The sequence below is a fragment of the Pollachius pollachius genome (genome assembly GCF_949987615.1).
Source record: "Pollachius pollachius genome assembly, chromosome: 2".
Taxonomy (NCBI): domain Eukaryota; kingdom Metazoa; phylum Chordata; class Actinopteri; order Gadiformes; family Gadidae; genus Pollachius; species Pollachius pollachius.
The window spans coordinates 26,979,455-26,997,757 of record NC_136935.1 but is presented as its reverse complement, the minus strand read 5'-3'; the positions used below and the strand labels follow the sequence as shown (position 1 = coordinate 26,997,757).

Genomic DNA, 18,303 nt, shown 5'->3' with positions numbered 1-18,303 from the left:
CCCCGGCCCCGCGGGCCCCAAGCAGGAAGCGCTCCATTGGCTGGTTGTCTCTCAACAGGCAATGCTTGAGGCAAAGAACATTCCTCCTGGAGGGAACGTGAGAAGAGAAGGGATCCAGCTCCTCTAGGGGAGGCCTCCTGGTCTAGAGTCGGTTCACCACCAGCCTTTGAACAGACATTGGTACAATGAGAAGGTCAAAGGGCCCTGCTCCGTCCCGATGAAGGGTGGAGCATCCAGCTGCACCCGCTCATCCAGCTCCAGAGTGGAGACACGGCTGCCCGCTGCACCCTGGGGGCCGCTGGCTGGAGAGACTCTGTCCAGACGGACTCTCTGGTCCAGGGCTCCTCTCTCTCGGACCGCCGTCCATCCTGTCAGACTCACAACCCTTTTAAACCTGAGGGAGCCTTGGGGCTTGTTGGGGGTTTGGAGGGGGATCACCTTTCCACCAGCCCCACTTCCTTTTAGACACTGACTTCAGACCAGCTCACTGCCGGTGCTTCTTTTCTTTACCCCTCTCTTTTACTTTTCCTGATGTCAGTGGTTGCCACAACATACTTGTTGTATTTGTGCAGAGAAACCATGTGCACCCAGGTGGAGTGAGATGCTGGATCTCCCCCACCCAACCCCACCCTTTAGCCCCACCCTGTGGCCCCCAGGGCTCGGCTGGGTGCTGTCCCAGCATGTTTAAAAGCAGAGCGAGAGAGAGAGACTTTCATGAGGCAGGATGATAACATGCTCTCCAGCTAATAATGCAAGCCCCCCCCCCCCACCAACGGGAACATTAGACTCACATGACATCATCTACATTCCAACTTTCCTTACATGAACATTTGTCTTGGGCAACAACACGCAGTGAGTCCTCAGAGGAAACGTCCCAGTACTTCAGTTTGTTGAGGGAGAGCGGACGTGTGGTGATTTATGAGCGAAGTTACCACACTCAACAATTAGATGGTTAGATGGTCGCGCTAAGTCTTGGCAGCTTGTTCGTTATGTTTGCTCCTGGTGCCGTGGAGCAACGTCCAGCCATCAGCTCCTCATCAGACACTGTGCTGTGAACAAAGCCCTCAGTAAGAGGAGCAGAGGAGGAGGAGCCGTGACTGAGGCTGTAAATCTGACGCAGCCACATTGTGATTAACACTCTGTGGCAAATCAAAAGGACTTTGGGAAAATGACCCACTAGCAGATCACATGGATAACAACAGACAAGCAAATGGGACGGCAACACCGGATAGCGTTGTGTGTACGTGTGTCTTTGTGTGCGTGTATATGTGCATGTGTTTTTGTGTGTGTGTTTGCCTTTGTGTGTGTGTGTGTGTATGCCTGTGACTGTGTTTGTGTATGTCTTTGTTCGTGAGTGTGTGTGTGAGTCTGTGTCCCTGTTTATGTGTGTGTGCATGTGAATGCGCATGTGATTTTTTGTGTATGTGTGTTGGTATGCGTTTGTGTGTGTATTTGCGTGTGTTTTCGTGCGTTTTCGAGTCCGTGTCTTGGTGTATGTGTGTGTCTGTTTGTGTGTTTGAGTCTGTGTCTCAGTGTATTTGAGTGTGTGCGTGTGTGTGTGTGCGTGTGTTTGTCCGCTTGAGTCTGTGTCTTTGTGTATGTGTGTGTGTGTGTGTGTGTGTGAGTTTGTGTCATAGTGTGTGTACGTGGATGTGTGTGTGTGTGTGTTCGGGTTGGGGGTGAGGGGAGAATAAAAGACTTAGTTTCCACTGAAGAAATGGATGTGGTGTAGCTGGAGTGATGGCAGTGTGGACGTAATCTGAGAGCCCTTTGAGAAGACAGTGCTGTAAGAGGAGGAGAGAGCTTCTCAGCGTCAGAGTTGGGGTGGTTTGAGAACAGTCAAGTCGTTTTTGTATCCTGTGTAATTGTTTCACAGTCTTTTTAAAGGACAGTAGGGCTGTGCATGTTTTATGTGTAACAGCTGGTTGCCATACACACAAAGCCATTCAGAGCCAACACAAACAAAGGAAAACTACAGTTGAAGCACTGGGCGTGATAAACACGGGAATCAAATGAATACAATGTCAACACAAGCATCATGAGCAGGGAAACAAGAGGGGCTGCACCAATCAAACGGGAGAGCCTCTCAAAACATTTAGTGCAGCAATGAGCGTGTCATTGAGTTTAGCGGCGTGGAAAGGCCCACGGTGTGTTTATTTCTCCCGGGTTGAGCTGGTTCAACAGCAGCACACTGAGGCCCCTCCAAACCCTACCATGTTGTGTTGAGGAGGTGGAGGAGGTGGAGGTGGTGGTCAGTTTGGAAGGAAATCCAATGAAGTCCAATACTTTTTGACTTTTTTAGGTGTGGGCAGAGGGGTGTTTTAAATGTACAATCTCCATGTATTTCAAATAGTTTGAGCTCATTCAAGTTTCTGGTGTGTTCCTGCTTGAACTGTAAATGTATATTTACATTGTGTAATATTAACACAATTCAGAACAATGTCTATTTCGTTCAAAATGTGTTTGATGTTATTCAAAAAAGAGCCCAGCACACCCAGGCATGCTCTGCCATACAAACATTATAAATTGTACGTGAAGATGCTGCCACCACATACTTGTTATCGTTTGGAGACAGGGATAAGGAAACAGCAGATTACAGAAACACATGGATGGATAAAGTCCTGCTGGTCCTTTTCTCTTCAGGGAGAGAGACATAGAGGCCTCAGGGAGCCGCACAGCCCCAGGCCAGGTCCTTATCCCCCACTGTTAGGGAAACAAGCCGTCTTAGGGCTCATCAGGGGCAGTCGTAGCGTAGCATTACCCCCCCCGCCCCCTCCAGCCTCCCTAATTAATGGAGCTGTTTCTCCACTCCACTAAACTCCTTAATTGGCTCAGCATTTCTTTACCATTAATTATGCTCCATTTCATTCTCCCCTAATGAGTCCTGGCCACGCCTCTGTTTTCACCACTGATTAGCAACCGCTCTTTGACTAGCACCCGCTGACGCTAACAATGACAACAACAATGTCACAAAGTTATGCTGTGTGTTGTTGTTCTTGCTCGCTACCATTGCTTGCTTTGAAATGATTGCTGCTCTCATTTAATCTCTCTCTCCCTCCTGCTCTCCCTCCCTACCTCCCTCTCCCTCTCTCTCCCTCCCTACCCCTTTCTGTATCTCAGCACCCTTATCCGTCGGAGGAGCAGAAGAAGCAGCTCGCACAAGACACAGGCCTGACCATCTTGCAAGTCAACAACTGGTGAGTGAGGGCCCCTCTCCTGGGGGCTGTCATAGGACCAGAGACACGGCCTCCGGGCCCAGAGCCAAGCCCCCCGGGACCCCAGGCTCCCTGTGGCTAATGATTTGGGAGATTATACCTTAGGGGCCCTTTAATATTTCCCTCCCCCGCTGTTGGCGGGTGGATCAGGTCATTAGAGGGTGTTTGTTTGGGCCGGGCGGGGGGAGTTCTGTTGTTTACTGATCATATGAGCAGAGCCATTGGGGAACCATGCTCACAGTAAACTCATAGCAGTGAGGGATAGTTATTCAAACCATAATGTCCACCATTGCCATTTTCCTAAAATCAATGTAAATCTAATGAATGGAATATTTACGTTAACTAGATCACGGCCTTGATATCAAATTATACTTTCAGCTCCTGGTGACATCCCTGAATCAAAGCAAATATAGGCCTATATATATACATATTTAGCTTCCCCTTTCCTTGACTCCTAACATTCCTGATGGAAAAAGAATAAAATAAAGGTTGGCTGTCCATGCTCAGCACTAGCTGTTGTGAGAGCCACAGACACATACACACACAGGCACACACACACACACACACATACACAGGCACGCACACAAATACTTACACTGGCACGCACACACACACACACACACACACACACACACACACACACACACACACACACACACACACACACACACACACACACACACACACACACACACACACACACACACACAGGTGCCAGATTGCAAGTTGTGCGAGTGGGGCTGTAGCATGCTCAGCTGCATGCTTCTCCTTCCTCAAGGGCTCACACTCATGCCTGGCTCAATGCCGGGGCATGCTAGCACTCGGCTAGTGCTCTGCTAGCTCTGCTGTACCATGAAGAGAGAGAGTGTGATGATAGGCAGACAAGAGGACAAGAGGGTGTTTTCACCACAAGGATCATTAGCATGGCAATATTACATTGATAATATATATATATATCACTGGCTACTGACCTTGATGGAGAAAACATGCGAGTCCAGTTCATTCCTCAACTCTGCTGGCTTCTGAGGACATTAATACCCCCCCACCCAATAATTAAACTGTTGCCGTGGAAACTCCTCCTGAGGTTTTTTCTTCCTTATTCTGCTTAATGTGGGAGTGGAGGAGGGAGGCCAGGAACAGACCAACTCTGTGAGAGGAAACCATCTCAGGACCATCCCGTCTCTCACATACTGGGGTTCATTTGGAAGCCATACACAGTATACAGTATATTTACCCACAGAATACATACTTAATACTCATACACTTATTAAAGGGCCTTCTTCATCTGAACGCTCAAGCTGAGATCACTTCAGTGGTCCCTGGTTTCACTGGGACGCGGTAGTCACCAGAGTAGTTCTTACTGGGACGCGGTAGACACCAGTTTGGTTCTTACTGAGATGCGGTAGACAACAGAGTGGTTCTTACTTGGACGCGGTAGACACCAGAGTGGTTCTTACTGGGACGCGGTAGACACCAGTGTGGTTCTAACTGGGACGCGGTAGACACCAGTGTGGTTCTTACTGGGATGTGGTAGACAACAGAGTTCACGTGGGACCAGCAGGGAAACGCTTAAGAATAGTGAGAGAACTTCAGTGTGACAATATACACATGTCCTGGTAAACTTCTGCAGAAGGGCAGTACAGTATATGCTACGTCCTCTGACTGCCTCTCTCGCTCTGTCTCTCTCGCTCTGTCTCTCTTCGCCTCTCTCTCTCTCTCTCTCTCTCTCTCTCTCTCTCTCTCTCTCTCTCTCTCTCTCTCTCTCTCTCCCTCTCTCTCTCTCTCTATCTCTCTCTCTTGCTCTGCCTCTCTCCCCCTCCCCCTCCTCTCCCGGCCATCTTGGTGTTGGCTGGTCGCTGAGAGCTGCCAGTGGCTCAGCTCACTGTGTGTCACGGCTCTTTGCGTTTTTCAGTTTTCTGCGTGATGATATAGCTAAGTGTGTAGAAGAATGTGTTGAGTGTATAATGGGAAGCAATTGAGAGTGTGTGTGTGTGTGTGTGTGTGTGTGTGTGTGTGTGTGTGTGTGTGTGTGTGGGGGGGGGTTGCGTGCATCTGTGTGTGTGTATATGTGTGTGTGTTCATGTGTGTGAGTGTGTGTGAGTGTACATCTGTGTGTGTGTGTGTGTATGGAGGGGGATGGGGTGTAACGGGTGTAAATGGCATTTTCACGGCAAACAGCTGGACTGGTTTATTTAAACATACCCAAGGGGGGGGGCGGGGGTTTGGTGCAGGGGCGGCATGGGGGGAGGGAAGGTGGGCTCTGACCTGGGAATGACACCCGGGCAGGGCGGAGTCTAGGCTGTTTAATGGAGTAGTAGAGGAAGGTGGAGGTGGGGCCGGTGGTGGAGAGAGGCTACTGCCAGACTCAAAGAGAGAGCTGGGGCTGTTTGAAAGCCCAGGAATAACGGTACACAGAGCCCAGACCTCAGCCCCACGCCCGCTCGCCGCTCCCCCCCAGCCTGCACCACCACCGCGCTCCAGCGAGCAGACCGGGGGAGCGGTCCCAGGGTGGCCTCCGCCCCCCCGTACCCCTATATCGGAGACAGTCTGACGCTGCAGCGCTAGCACCCATGCTAATGCAAATGTGTCCCTGTGTAGCTGTCGAGACCCCAAACATTTACATGTCTAGTTAAGAAACACAGAGTAGAACATACACTCTTTGGATGATAAGAAAATGTGTAATAAGTGATTACAACACTGGAGCAGACAGGTGCTGTGTTAACGCCTAGATCCAATGTCAAGCCGCTGTCATCCATTGTGTGGGGAGGAAAACAGGAAAACAAACTCACAGTCGTTGGCAATTTATGAGCCATCTAGCTGGAGGGAGAATGGGGCCACTATTGTGGGAGACGGGGGGCTGGGGGCGCTGTCGGACAGGGTGGGGTGGGCCTTCGGCGCAGGGTCCCATAAACGCAGCCCCGCAGTGGGTCACCCAGGGGTGAGCGTTTAACTCTCTGAAGGAGGGTGCAGCCTCCCGGCCCCTGAGGAGCATCTGATTGGCTGCCAGACGGGCGGAGCCATGATGGCCGGTCGTCGGGCCCCTGAGAGCACGGGGCCCCTCGCTCTCTCCTTATCTCCTTCCTCCTCACCTCCTCCCTCCTCACCTCCTCCCTCCTCATCTCCTCCCTCCTCACCTCCTCCCTGCTCACCTCATCCCTCCTCACCCCCTTCCTCCTCACCTCCTCCCTCCTCACCTCCTCCCTCCTCATCTCCTCCCTCCTCACCTCCTCCCTGCTCACCTCATCCCTCCTCACCCCCTCCCTCCTCTCCTCCTCACCTCCTCCCTCTCCTTCTCTCTCCACACTGGACTCCTTTTCTACCTCCTCATCCTGCAGATTTATTTCTCTGTTTGCTGTTCCTCTCCATTGTCCTTCCTTCCACGTTTCTTTTTACTTTCAGTCCTCCAACTCTTGTTCTACTTCTTTTTTCTATCACGTGGGCCCTTTAGCCCTCTCTCTTGTTCCCTGTTGCTTTCTTTCTTTTATTCTCTTTCTTTCTTTCATCTTTCGTTCGTTCTTTCTCTCTTTCCCCACTGTTTACCCTCCTCTCCGCTGGCTCCGTCCAGAGAGCTGTTGGTCACAGCGTGTCCCCGGCTTTGTCCTGCGCTGGGCATCCCGTCAAACTCTCCTGCTCCTGTGGGGGTTTTTGGGCCCAGTTTCCTGTCTTGAGACGGTGGCACCTCTACGTGATTCCCCTCTGTTCTCCTTGCATCTCAGCCCCAACCTCTTCTTCTTCCACCTCCTCCTCCTCCTCCTCCTCCTCCACCTCAATCCCACCTCCTCCTGCCATCTCCTCCTCCTCCACCTCAATCCCTCCTCCTGCTCCACCTCCTCCTCAACCTCCTCCTCCTCCACTTCAATCCGACCTCCTCCTCCACCTCCTCCTCCTGCTCCACCTCCTCCTCTTCGTCCTCCTCTTCGTCCTCCTACTCCTCCTCCTCCACCTCCTCTTCGTCCTCCTCTTCATCCACCTCCTCCACCTCCTCCACCACCTTCTCCTCCTCCTCCTACTCTTCTTCCTCCTCCTCCTCCTCCTCTTCCTCTTCCCGCCCCACTCCCTTCTTCCTCCCCTAAATACTTCTGGCCTTTTTCAGCCCGGTGAAAGGAGCTCTGTGGCTTTTGTTTTTTCCCTGAAAAGGAAACGGGGGTCCCCCCCCCCCACCCCCGCCCCCTTGCGGGGGGACATAAATCAAGTGGGAACCACTGAGCTCTCAGTCGGGTAAAGGTCAGGAGGGGTCGACGGGCCGTTCAGGAGGCTTTCTCTGAGCCCGTCCAGAGCACCTCACTCTCTCTCCCTGTGGAGGGGGGAGGGAGTATTGGTGAGGCGCTGGAGGGTGTGTGAGTGTGAGTGTGAGTGTGTGTGTGTGTGTGTGTGTGTGTGTGTGTGTGTGTGTGTGTGTGTGGACGGGTGTGTGGGGGGGGGGGGGGGTCACGAAGGTGCCAGGTCAAAGGCCATGCATACCAGGATGACAAGCTTTCAAGAGTATACTTAAAGGGGACTGATGTGTATATGTGTGTGTGTGTGTGTGTGTGTGTGTGTGTGTGTGTGTGTGTGTGTGTGTGTGTGTGTGTGTGTGTGTGTGTAAATGCACTACGACTCTGCAAACAAGCCCAGCTCCCCCTACCCTGAAGTCAAACCTCCATTAGCAGGCCGAGCTCGGGGCAGGAGGCTCTGATATCAAGGTGCTGCAGGACTCTCTACCTCAGCCTTCCCTGAACAACACGCTGTCTAAAGCTTAGAAAGCATGCCTGCTACCCCCCACGCAGAACCCTGACAGAACCCTAACCCCAACGCAGAACCCTGACAGAACCCTAACCCCAACACAGAACCCTTACCCTAACAGAACCCTAACCCCAACACAGAACCCTAACCCCAACACAGAACCTTAACAGAACCCTAACCCCAACACAGAACCCTGACAGAACCCTAACTCAAACACAGAACCCTAACCCTAACACAGAACCTTAACAGAACCCTAACCCCAACACAGAACCCTAACAGTACCCTATCCCTAACACAGAACCCTAAGATAACCCTGACCCTAACAGAGCCCTAACCCCAACACAGAACCCTAACAGAGCCCTAACCCTAACAGAACCCTAACCCCAACACAGAACCCTAACAGAGCCCTAACCCCGATACAGAACCCTAACAGAACCCTTCCAGAGCCCTAAACCTAACAGAACCCTAACCCCAACACATAACCCTAACAGAACCCTTATCCCAACCCAGAACCCTAACCCCAACACAGAACCCTAACCCCAACACAGAACCTTAACACAACCCTAACCCAACACAGAACCCTAACCCCAACACAGAGCCTTAACAGAACCCTAACCCCAACACAGAACCCTAACAGAACCCTATCCCTAAAACAGAACCCTAAGATAACCCTGACCCTAACAGAGCCCTAACCCCAACACAGAACCCTAACAGAGCCCTAACCCTAACAGAACCCTAACCCCAACACAGAACCCTAACAGAGCCCTAACCCCGATACAGAACCCTAACCCCAACACAGAACCCTAACCCCAACACAGAACCCTAACCCCAACACAGAACCCTAACAGAGCCCTAACCCCGATACAGGCCCATGGGGCTGCTGCAGAGTCTGTGGAGACGTGACGATGTGCTTCATGTAGATCATCAACAGGCTTTCAGAATAATATGAGCCACGCTTTAGCAGTGACCTCTCACAGGGTGTTAGACCAGCACGGCTCTTAAAGACGCATGGTCATGTTTCACCGGACAGAATCTGTCCTCCTCATTACACTAAACTGTCTTGCCTCCCTTAATCAACATGTATGAATATAAAATAAAAAGTCTTAAAAAAGGCTTGAGGCTCCAACTGCTATCAGAGGAGTCATGGTCTGCTTTTGGCTGATTGATGTCCATCACCAAGGCGATAAGCACCCTCTTCACATGAATGCACAGAGGATGCAGCCCAGTATTGAGATGTGTGTGCGTGTTCACCAGGGGTCTGGGGTTTGAGTGTGGCCGGGACCGCAGGCAGCATTAGATGAACGCTGAGCTGGAGATGTTTTGATTTGAGTTCATGTGAAAGGAAAACTGGCTATGTTCTGTGGAACATAAACATGAAATAATTTGCTGCACGCAGAAACCACTTCTAACCCTTGCACGTCATTCTGCTCCTCTTCAGGTTCATCAACGCCCGACGCAGGATCGTTCAGCCCATGATCGACCAGTCCAACAGAGCAGGCACGTTCTACTGATATCAGTTGGTTTATTGATTCCAATGTATTAATTTATTAGGATTTTCATGTAATAGTGGGGCACTAAGTTGCCGGTGAATGACCCCAATACTTAAAAAACGACCAGATTTAGGTTTTACTATTTGCTGCCTTCCCTTCGTCTTTGTGCTTTCGAATCCCAATGCTTTAGCGTTTTTTGAATAAATAAGCCCCGCCCCCTTCCCCTGGCCAACCTGTTACATTTTGTGCTCCCTGGACCAGGGGCTTAGCCCCCCACAGTGAATGGGCCCTGAAGCCCCAGAGATTAGCCCCGGACAAAGACGCTAATCGCTCAGACCGGCCACTCCATTTAACATTTGAACCTGGGATTAAAACAAATAGAAGCGGGCAGGAACCCAGATGAAAACACAGGCGCTGGCCCCCTCTCAGGGCCATTAACCCCTCCTGGACCCACTTTAAATGGTGGACCTGCGAACAGTGGCTTGGGAGGGGGCCTGCTCCACAAAACACTCAAGGTTGGACCGTGTGCCCATAAGTACCACGATGTAATGGTCAGTGGCCCGGTATCGGCCAATAGGAAGAACCGGCATCCATACAGATGATCCAACGTCCACACGCATGTATGAGACATGGCCTCGTTATACTGGAGAGGTGACAACCCTCAGCAACATGTCAGACGTTCACTTACCGCGAGCAACATGTCATCATTTGATTAGAATGCTGAGTTTAAAAGAGATGTTATTGAATTAAAGTCTAAACATGACCTAGGTTAACAGCTGTTGTGTAGGCAGAGATGTTCCTCAATGTGTCATAATGAGACCAGACCTCGGGCAACCTCATCTAAATAAACCCTGTACAGAATAAGGTCTCCAGGTCTACATTGTGCAACGGGCTGCGCCACATAGAGCAGTTATGGAAGTCGAAATAGAACCAAGCCAAAGTAGGCTATTACTGGACAGTTGGATGGAGAGAGAGGTTGAGCGAGAGTGAGAGAGAGAGAGGGAGGGAGGGAGAGTGAGTGTGAGAGAAAGTTTGAAAGAGAGAGAGAGCGGGAGAGAGAGAGAGTGAGTGTGTGGGAGAGGGAAAATGAGAGAGAGAGAGAGAGGGGTAGAGCGAGAGAGAGAGAGAGAGAGAGAGAGAGAGAGAGAGAGAGAGAGAGAGGTAGAGCGAGAGAGAGAGAGAGATGGTAATTAAAAGTCTTGACGGGAGACAGTAATCATGGTTTCCGTGTGTGTATGTGTGCGTGTGTGTGTGTGTGTGTGTGTGTGTGTGTGTGTGTGTGTGTGTGTGTGTGTGTGTATGTGTGTGTGTGTGTGTGTTTGTATGTGTGCGTGCATCTCCACAGTGAGCCATGGCGGCCCCTATACTCCAGATGGTCAGCCAATGGGAGGCTTCGTCATGGATGGCCAGACACACATGGGAATCAGGCCACCTGGTAGGAAGTGGATTGCGTAAAAACACACCCACAAAAATACATATGTACGCATATGTGCCTACACACACACAGAGCATGTCCAAAAGAGAAGTGACACACACACACACACACACACACACACACACACACACACACACACACACACACACACACACACACACACACACAGACTCCAAAAGAGAAGTGACACACACACACACACACACACACACATACACACACAGAGTCCAAAAGAGAAATGACACATGCACACGCTCACACTTGTTCTATTTGCGTGCCCCCCTGTTGGGAGGTGACCTGAGGTTGTCTCTGTGTTGGAGCCGCGGGCTAGACACTTCTCAGACCCTCAGACGTCCTGTAATGGTTATCAACCACAGCGTTATCACATGGGTACACACACAACATGGAGGGAAATACTAGTTCACTGAAAAAACTAGAACAAAGTTTGATTCAGGACTCTGTGGGTATGAGACAGTAACGTGTGTGTGTCTGTGTTTGTGTGTGTGTGTGTGTGTGTGTGTGTGTGTGTGTGTGTGTGTGTGTGTGTGTGTGTGTCCCTGCAGGAACCCTAGGAGGCATGGGCATGGGCATGGAGGGACAGTGGCACTACATGTGAAGCCCTGGCTAGGGGCCCCTCTGTAAGTAGCACTCTAACACACAACCACACACTGCACTACATGGGGCGCTCGCTAGGGTTCTCTCTGTATGACATCAGTATAATTATAGAAACTAGATTTTTCTCATCCCGCGCTCAACCTCTACTTGTAATTAAAGCAAACACAATAATGTGGAAACCCCAGTCGATAATGTAACACATTTCTGAGCGCATAATATAAGTGTAAGTTCCAGAAAACAAGTTTTTGAAGCTGTTTGCTGGAAATAGCTTTTAGGGAAAAAAAATCTCGCCTACCGCTATTCCCCTCTGTTTCAGTCCCTTCAGAATGCACTGTTTCTGGTGTCTGTAGCTTTAATGCAAATGAGCTGCTTCCCATTGACCAATGAGCTGTCAGAGTGAACCACAGCATGGAGGAGAAGGGATTGTTGCCGTTTGTGGACTGCTGGAGCTCTATATCAATATAATATAATATAATATAATAATAATAATAATAATAATAATAATAATAATAATAATAATAATAATAATAATAATAATAATATTATATATGGGTATTTATATAATATTATATCTAATATCACGGCCAGAAGCTATGTGCGCCTCGGATGATATTATGAATTATCATAAAGATTGTCTGACGTCTCTGGCACTTCCACAACAAGTAAAGACTCGTAGTGGGGGATATCTCGGCAATGGTTGAGAGGAATTGGGGAAATGGAACTTTGGCTTTGACTCTCTGAAGTCCATAAACTGCGACATGGAGGAGAAAGGGATTGTACTCCGGGAGCTGAGCTGCCAGACTTGCCGCCGTGCTACCCGCGCAGGAGCTGCCGGACTGCCACCGGACCTGCCAGCTTTGGCGGCCGTTCAGCTCCCGGAGCACACCCGCCGGAGCACCCGGAGAGCTTCGGCCGCAGTTCAGCTCCCAGAGTACACCACCGGAGCTGCCGGACTGCTGCCGAAGCTTCGGCGGCGGCCGGACGGCTTCGACGGCGGCCAGACTTTGGCGGCAGGACGGTAGCCGCCGAGCTACCCCCGCGGCAGTCCGGCAGCTTTCTCCTCCATGTCTCCTCCTCCGGACTGCCGCAAAAGCTTCAGCGGCAGTCCGGCAGAGAAAGGGATTGTACTCCTGGAGCTTAGCTGCAGGGCTGCTGCCGATTTCCCCCCGCCGGAGCTGCTCGTCCGCTGGGCCACAAAATCTTAGCTATGCTCTGATTGGAGAAGAGTAGGGAAGTGGGCGGTAATATTCAACTGTGCCCCTTCCTACGCAGGAGGGGGCGCCGAAACTGACTCGCTTGTTTGGTACCACCAAAGACCAAAAACAACACCCCAAATCCCAGGAAAAGTGTTGTTTTCAAAATATGTCCCCTTTAACGGTTTTTAAAACAAAATGAACGACCTGCCGTTGCTTGTCGAGGTGAGAAATTGTCTCTTTTCTTTCTCGAGGTGAGAAATTGACAGAACGTCTTACCTGGGAGAGTTTGTCGACGGCGGAGCCGTTATGTTTAAAAACATAACGTATTACCTGGGCGAGTGTAGCTGCGGTTTGTGTGCGTGTGTTCTTACCTGCGCGTGTGTCAATGGTACGGAACCATTATGTTTAAAAACATAACATCTTACCTCGGCGACTATGTCGCTGCCTTTGGTTTGATGTGCGGTGTGTGCGCGTGCGTGTGTGTGCGCGTGTGTGTGCGCTTCTGTGTATGTGTTGCTGCCTTTGTCTTGATGTGCGGTGTGCGCACGTGCACGTGGGCGTGTGTGTGCGTTTCTGTGTATGTTCGTGCACATGTGCGTGTGTGCGGTGTGTGTATGTGCTGTGTATGTACATGCTTGCGGTGTATGTATGCGTTCGCGCGTGGTGTGTGTGTGTGTGTGTGTGTGTGTGAGCTGCAAGCCTGCTTGGCACATGCGCACATGACCAACTTGAGTAACTGGTGCGACAGGCCTGCTATTATAGTAGTAAGATACTTAACGTAGACTCACGGTATTTCGATTTGCGAGACCTTTTCTCACCAATGCTATCCATAAATCCTTCAGGATCATGGCTCATTCACACAGTCTAGACACGACTTTTTCTCCCTAACGATTGATACGACTGTTTCTCCCAAATTATTGACACGACTGTTTCTCCCTAACGATTGACACGACTGTTTCTCCCTAACGATTGATGTGACTTTTTCTCCCTAACCAGTGGTGAAACGTCGCCACACTACCACCACTTTACAGACAGGCTAGGCCTGCAGGCATGACAAACTGAGCAGACAGCGCTTCCATAGTGAAAACAAATGCCTCCCCCAAAAAAAAAACATGCTGAGAAAAAAAAATTACACCCCTGTCCCTAACGATTGACACGGCTGTTTCTCCTTAACGATTGACACAACTGTTTCTCCCTAACGATTGACATCAAACTTTTGTATGCGTGCAAGACCTAACCCCAGAGACAGACTGGCAAAACCGCGATTGTGACACCGATTAACCGATCAGGCTTAACTTTCCATCTTTCTCTGAGTGTCCGTGAGTCTTTGCTGCATCCATCCTTTTCTTTTCCAACGTCCTAAAATGGCGTCCCTGTCCTTTCCTTCAGAATCACTCCAGCGGTGACAGAATGTTGCTGCCTGAAACACTAGCTGGGGCATGCTGGGTTCATAGTCATACGATATAATAGCGTCCCAATTATTATAACCCTTATTCCTCCATAATACTACAGAGTTCACGGATAACAAACAGCCTCAACGCTTCCCAGTGGTCTACCTCCTACCTCACAGGCATGAAGCAGAACAGGCCAGCGTGGCATGAAATATTACCCAACCGAGAGACCGGCTTCCCCAAACATGGTTGGGAGAAGCAACCGTTTATTTATTCAGTGTGGTGACGGAGATGCCAGTACACAACAACCCCATAAGCTGTACATGTGTTGTGTACTTGCACACATCCTATCACCACATAGAAACAAATGTACATGGTGAATTAAGGCCAAAGTATACTACTCAGACTCCGTAATCCGTAATCCGACTCTGTAACTACGGAGACCCCTCGAGCAAGTTCCCCGTCGGGCTGTCGGATACGCAATGCAATTCGCCGCCCGATCGATCTTATATGTTGACTATGAACCATGTAAATTGTTTTTACATGGTAAAAACTATTAAAAGCTTTAAAAAACTTAAAGCTTTACAAATCTTATTTGGTGTTTTATTGGTCCTTAATGTGCAAAGTAAACAATGTACAAAGTAAATAAGGTGCAAAGTCAAACCGGAGAAGTGATTCCGGAAATGATTTTGTTAGAGGACCAATCACAGCTCTTGCCGTCTCCGTTGCGTCGACGGATAGTTAAAAAATATTGGATGCGCACCTAAGCTACGGAGAGGGTCTCCGACAGGCTCTCCGGCTACGGAGAGGGCTCTCCGTCTCTATGTACTGCACTTTACGGAGGACTATAAACCGGCCTTAAGAGATCTAAAGCGAAGCTACAGCCCAAAGATTGGTTGCACACATTGGCAGACACTAAAGAAAGCTTGTCTCAATGTTTTATGTCTATGCATGGACGTTGAGGGCCACATTTTATTCCCCTGCTGGCCCCCACGTTGACGTTATGGCCCTGATGGATGCTGCGGATCCAGAGGTCGATTAAAGCTAAGAGGTGCTTTCTATATTCTCTCACTTCCTGTTGATTAAATTGATCATAAGCAGAAGAGCAGGGGGTGGGGGAGGATAATGATTGGCTCTCCTCTCGCCCTCTCTCTCTCTCTCCCTCTCTCTCTCTCTCTCTCTCTCTCTCTCTCTCTCTCTCCTCATCTGATTATGGGGTTGTTACTCCATATGTAATTTTCATTAAGCCCGGGCATACTTAGCGCAATTAATCAGATGCTTTCTCCACTTCTCCAGTCAGGACCCCCGCCTCCCAGCTGGGAACAGACCAAAGACCACTCCGGTTAAGGGGGGGGTGGAGGCTGATTTACCCTCAAGGATTTCTGTCTTTAATGTTCTGGGCCCGGCGGGTCAATTGAAGACCATAATAGGACCCCCACCCCCCCCACCCCTGAACACACTCCCTCAGATCCTTGGTAATTAAGAGTCTTGCCTCTTGGGAAACAATCCACCTGTCAGTTGGGCTGTGCCATCCCAAGCCAGCCAGCCAGCCATCTGCCCCCCACCCCACCCCTCATATTTTATATAAAGTTCCCCCCTACTCAACTCTTTCTTTGTAAAGGGGGGGGGGGGTCTACAGCGTGGGTCTGGCCCCAGGGAGCCACTCTTACTGTCCCCTAGAGGGGTCTCCACACAGTGACTGGTCCAGGGTTCATTCAGACCAAGTAGTCTGTTGAGACCAAGTGGTCCTTTGGTGAAAATGACCCGAGACCTTTTTATTTTCTCATGTCAAATGTACACATGTGACAGTTCATGGATTAGCAGAGACAGTCCATACATGTCTTTTTGTTTCACTTGGATGATTTGGAGGAAATGTTCTGGCCATACAGGGAATCTACTGCTACTGTTGACAGCTGAAATACACGCTGCTGTTATTAGGAGTGCCTTGCTTTAGGGTGGTGGGGGAGGCTGGTCTGAAGGATTTGATCTGCTGGGAGGGGTAGAGTTGACTGGTATAGGGTGACCCACTGAGCACTGGTCCATTATCACCATGAGGGAGTGGAAGTGGTCAGTGGCGGACGGGTCAGGGGGCGGACGGGTCAGGTTGGGGGTCGGGGGGAGGTTGTTAGGGTTGTACAAACCGATCTGGGGCTCAGAACAAGCTGCCTTTTTGTACTGCAAATATATTGGTTGAAATTGCGACAGTCCCCTTCCCCATTGGATAAGGACGGAGTGGTTGTGGTCTCCACGGAGTCTCCAGCCCTGCTGCCTCACTCTGACTCTTGTGTTTGTCTCTGCAGGGACTCAGGACTAAACGCAAGGCCCGGCCTGGACATCCTGTCATCCCCTCCCCCTCAGAGCCCCTCTCTCCCGGCAGGCCGGTCCAGAGAGCAACCAGCCCCCCCCATGGACACCCTGCCCTAGCCTTGCCTTGGCTCGCTGTCAGCAGAGCTGACATCAAACGCCTCTAGAAACCAGGGTTCCCCCCTTAGCATTTGAAGTGTGGGGGACCATTGTTTTCCAAACACCTGCTCCTGACCTCTCCCTCCGTCTCCTATGTGAAGACCCCTGGCCCACAATGAGGCAGGACGGCGAAAACCAAAACGTAAAGAGAAAGCACGTTGTAGATGAGCATGTAGAGAGGGTGCTGGGGGGGGGGTTTAACTAGCCCGGTAACTTGTGTTGACAAGCTCAGCTGATGTCTGTATGCTTTCCAAGGAAGGGGCTTATCCAGGAGACCAGCATGTCTCAACCCTTTTGTGAAGAGGATGACTCTGATGGATCCAGCTCTTTGGGGAAAAATGGACAAGGAAGAGCTGCAAAGTGGTGGGCTCCTAGACAAGAAGAGACACTTTTCCCACAGGCTCTGAGGTTGCCTTTTGCATATGATGCTGTTTTCAAACAAGGATTTGGTCTTGTTTGACGTTTCACACTGTGTGTGTCTTTTTCGTAGACTTTTATCTTCACTCGATGTCTATGAATCTCGTTACACCTAAAATGATATTAAATATATAAAAAATATATATTTTTTGGTTCTTGAAAGTGTATGAATTAAAATAAGTTATTCTGCTCCACACTGCATAACACCTAAACAAAAACCCTTTAACGCTAGCCTGTAGGGTTAAGGGATATGATGTTCACACATATCACTGCACTATGTGTATAGAAGGAGATGTGTGTATCATATACTTAGAGCCAGACGGCCTCTTCACATCCCCTTAAATTAACTGAATTCACTTCATTAGCTTATGACATAAAACCTTGTGGTTTGGCAAAACTTATGATTGGTAGGCCTAATAGCCATCCACAAAGTGAGTCTAGTGTGTGAGCATTATATGTTAATCTGTGGTAGACAAAAGAATAATTCTATATGTATTTAGAGAGAGAGAGAGAGAGAGAGAGAGAGAGAGAGAGATCAATAGGCCTAGCCTTCTCTATTGAGGATTGAAAAATAGTAGAAAATGGAGGAGGCCATCACCAGGTAATTGGCCACAGGCTTGCAGTTTATTGATGACAGCCGACCATAATAGCACCCAGTTGAAGATCCCACAAAGCTCCATAGTACAGTGGCAAGCACCCAGTGGGTGCTGCAGTACATATTACAGAACAGGGGGAAATTAAAAGCCACACATGGATCAGAAGCGTCGGGATGGAACAGATCGCCGAAGCTTTTCCCGTTCCAGTTAGGCCGACGGTCAGTAAATCTTGGCAAAAGGATCCCCAAAAGAAACAGTAGCATCAGAAGGAACGGGCACACATTAGCTCTACAAACGCATTTTTAAGAAGTCAAACAAAACAGAGGAGCTTTGCAACTAAAAAGCTTCAGCTAAACACCTAAATGGAGAGATTAGTTCCCCCTCACGCTCCAGTTGGCGCCTTCAATAGACAAGCTCTCCAATCCCCTGGGAGCTTCCTAGATAGTCCTACTCCTCCTGTCCTCCACTCCACTCGGTCCATAGGTCTACTCCTCCTGTCCTTCACTCGGTTCATAGGCCTACTCCTCCTGTCCTCCACTCGGTCCATAGGCCTACTCCTCCTTCTCTCCACTCGGTCCATAGGCCTACTCCTCCTTCTCTCGACTCGGTCCATAGGTCTACTCCTCCTGTCCTTCACTCGGTTCATAGGCCTACTCCTCCTGTCCTCCACTCGGTCCATAGGCCTACTCCTCCTGTCCTCCACTCGGCCCATAGGCCTACTCCTCCTTCCCTCCACACCACTCAGTCCATAGGCCTATCCTCC

General features: G+C 50.0%; 1 protein-coding gene across 1 annotated transcript in view; it reads left to right on the top strand.

Moving 5' to 3' along the window:
• Positions 1-16,947, top strand: part of LOC307070432 (homeobox protein Meis1-like) — a 33,010-nt gene extending 16,063 nt beyond the window's left edge. Inside the window, exons 9-13 of the mRNA XM_079728888.1 lie at positions 3,121-3,197; positions 9,376-9,434; positions 10,773-10,862; positions 11,426-11,500; positions 16,365-16,947. Coding sequence (XP_079585014.1) covers positions 3,121-3,197; positions 9,376-9,434; positions 10,773-10,862; positions 11,426-11,478 — 279 coding nt within the window. The 3' untranslated portion in view covers positions 11,479-11,500; positions 16,365-16,947. The remainder of the gene's footprint in view (positions 1-3,120; positions 3,198-9,375; positions 9,435-10,772; positions 10,863-11,425; positions 11,501-16,364) is intronic.
• The last annotated feature ends 1,356 nt before the right edge of the window (positions 16,948-18,303 follow it).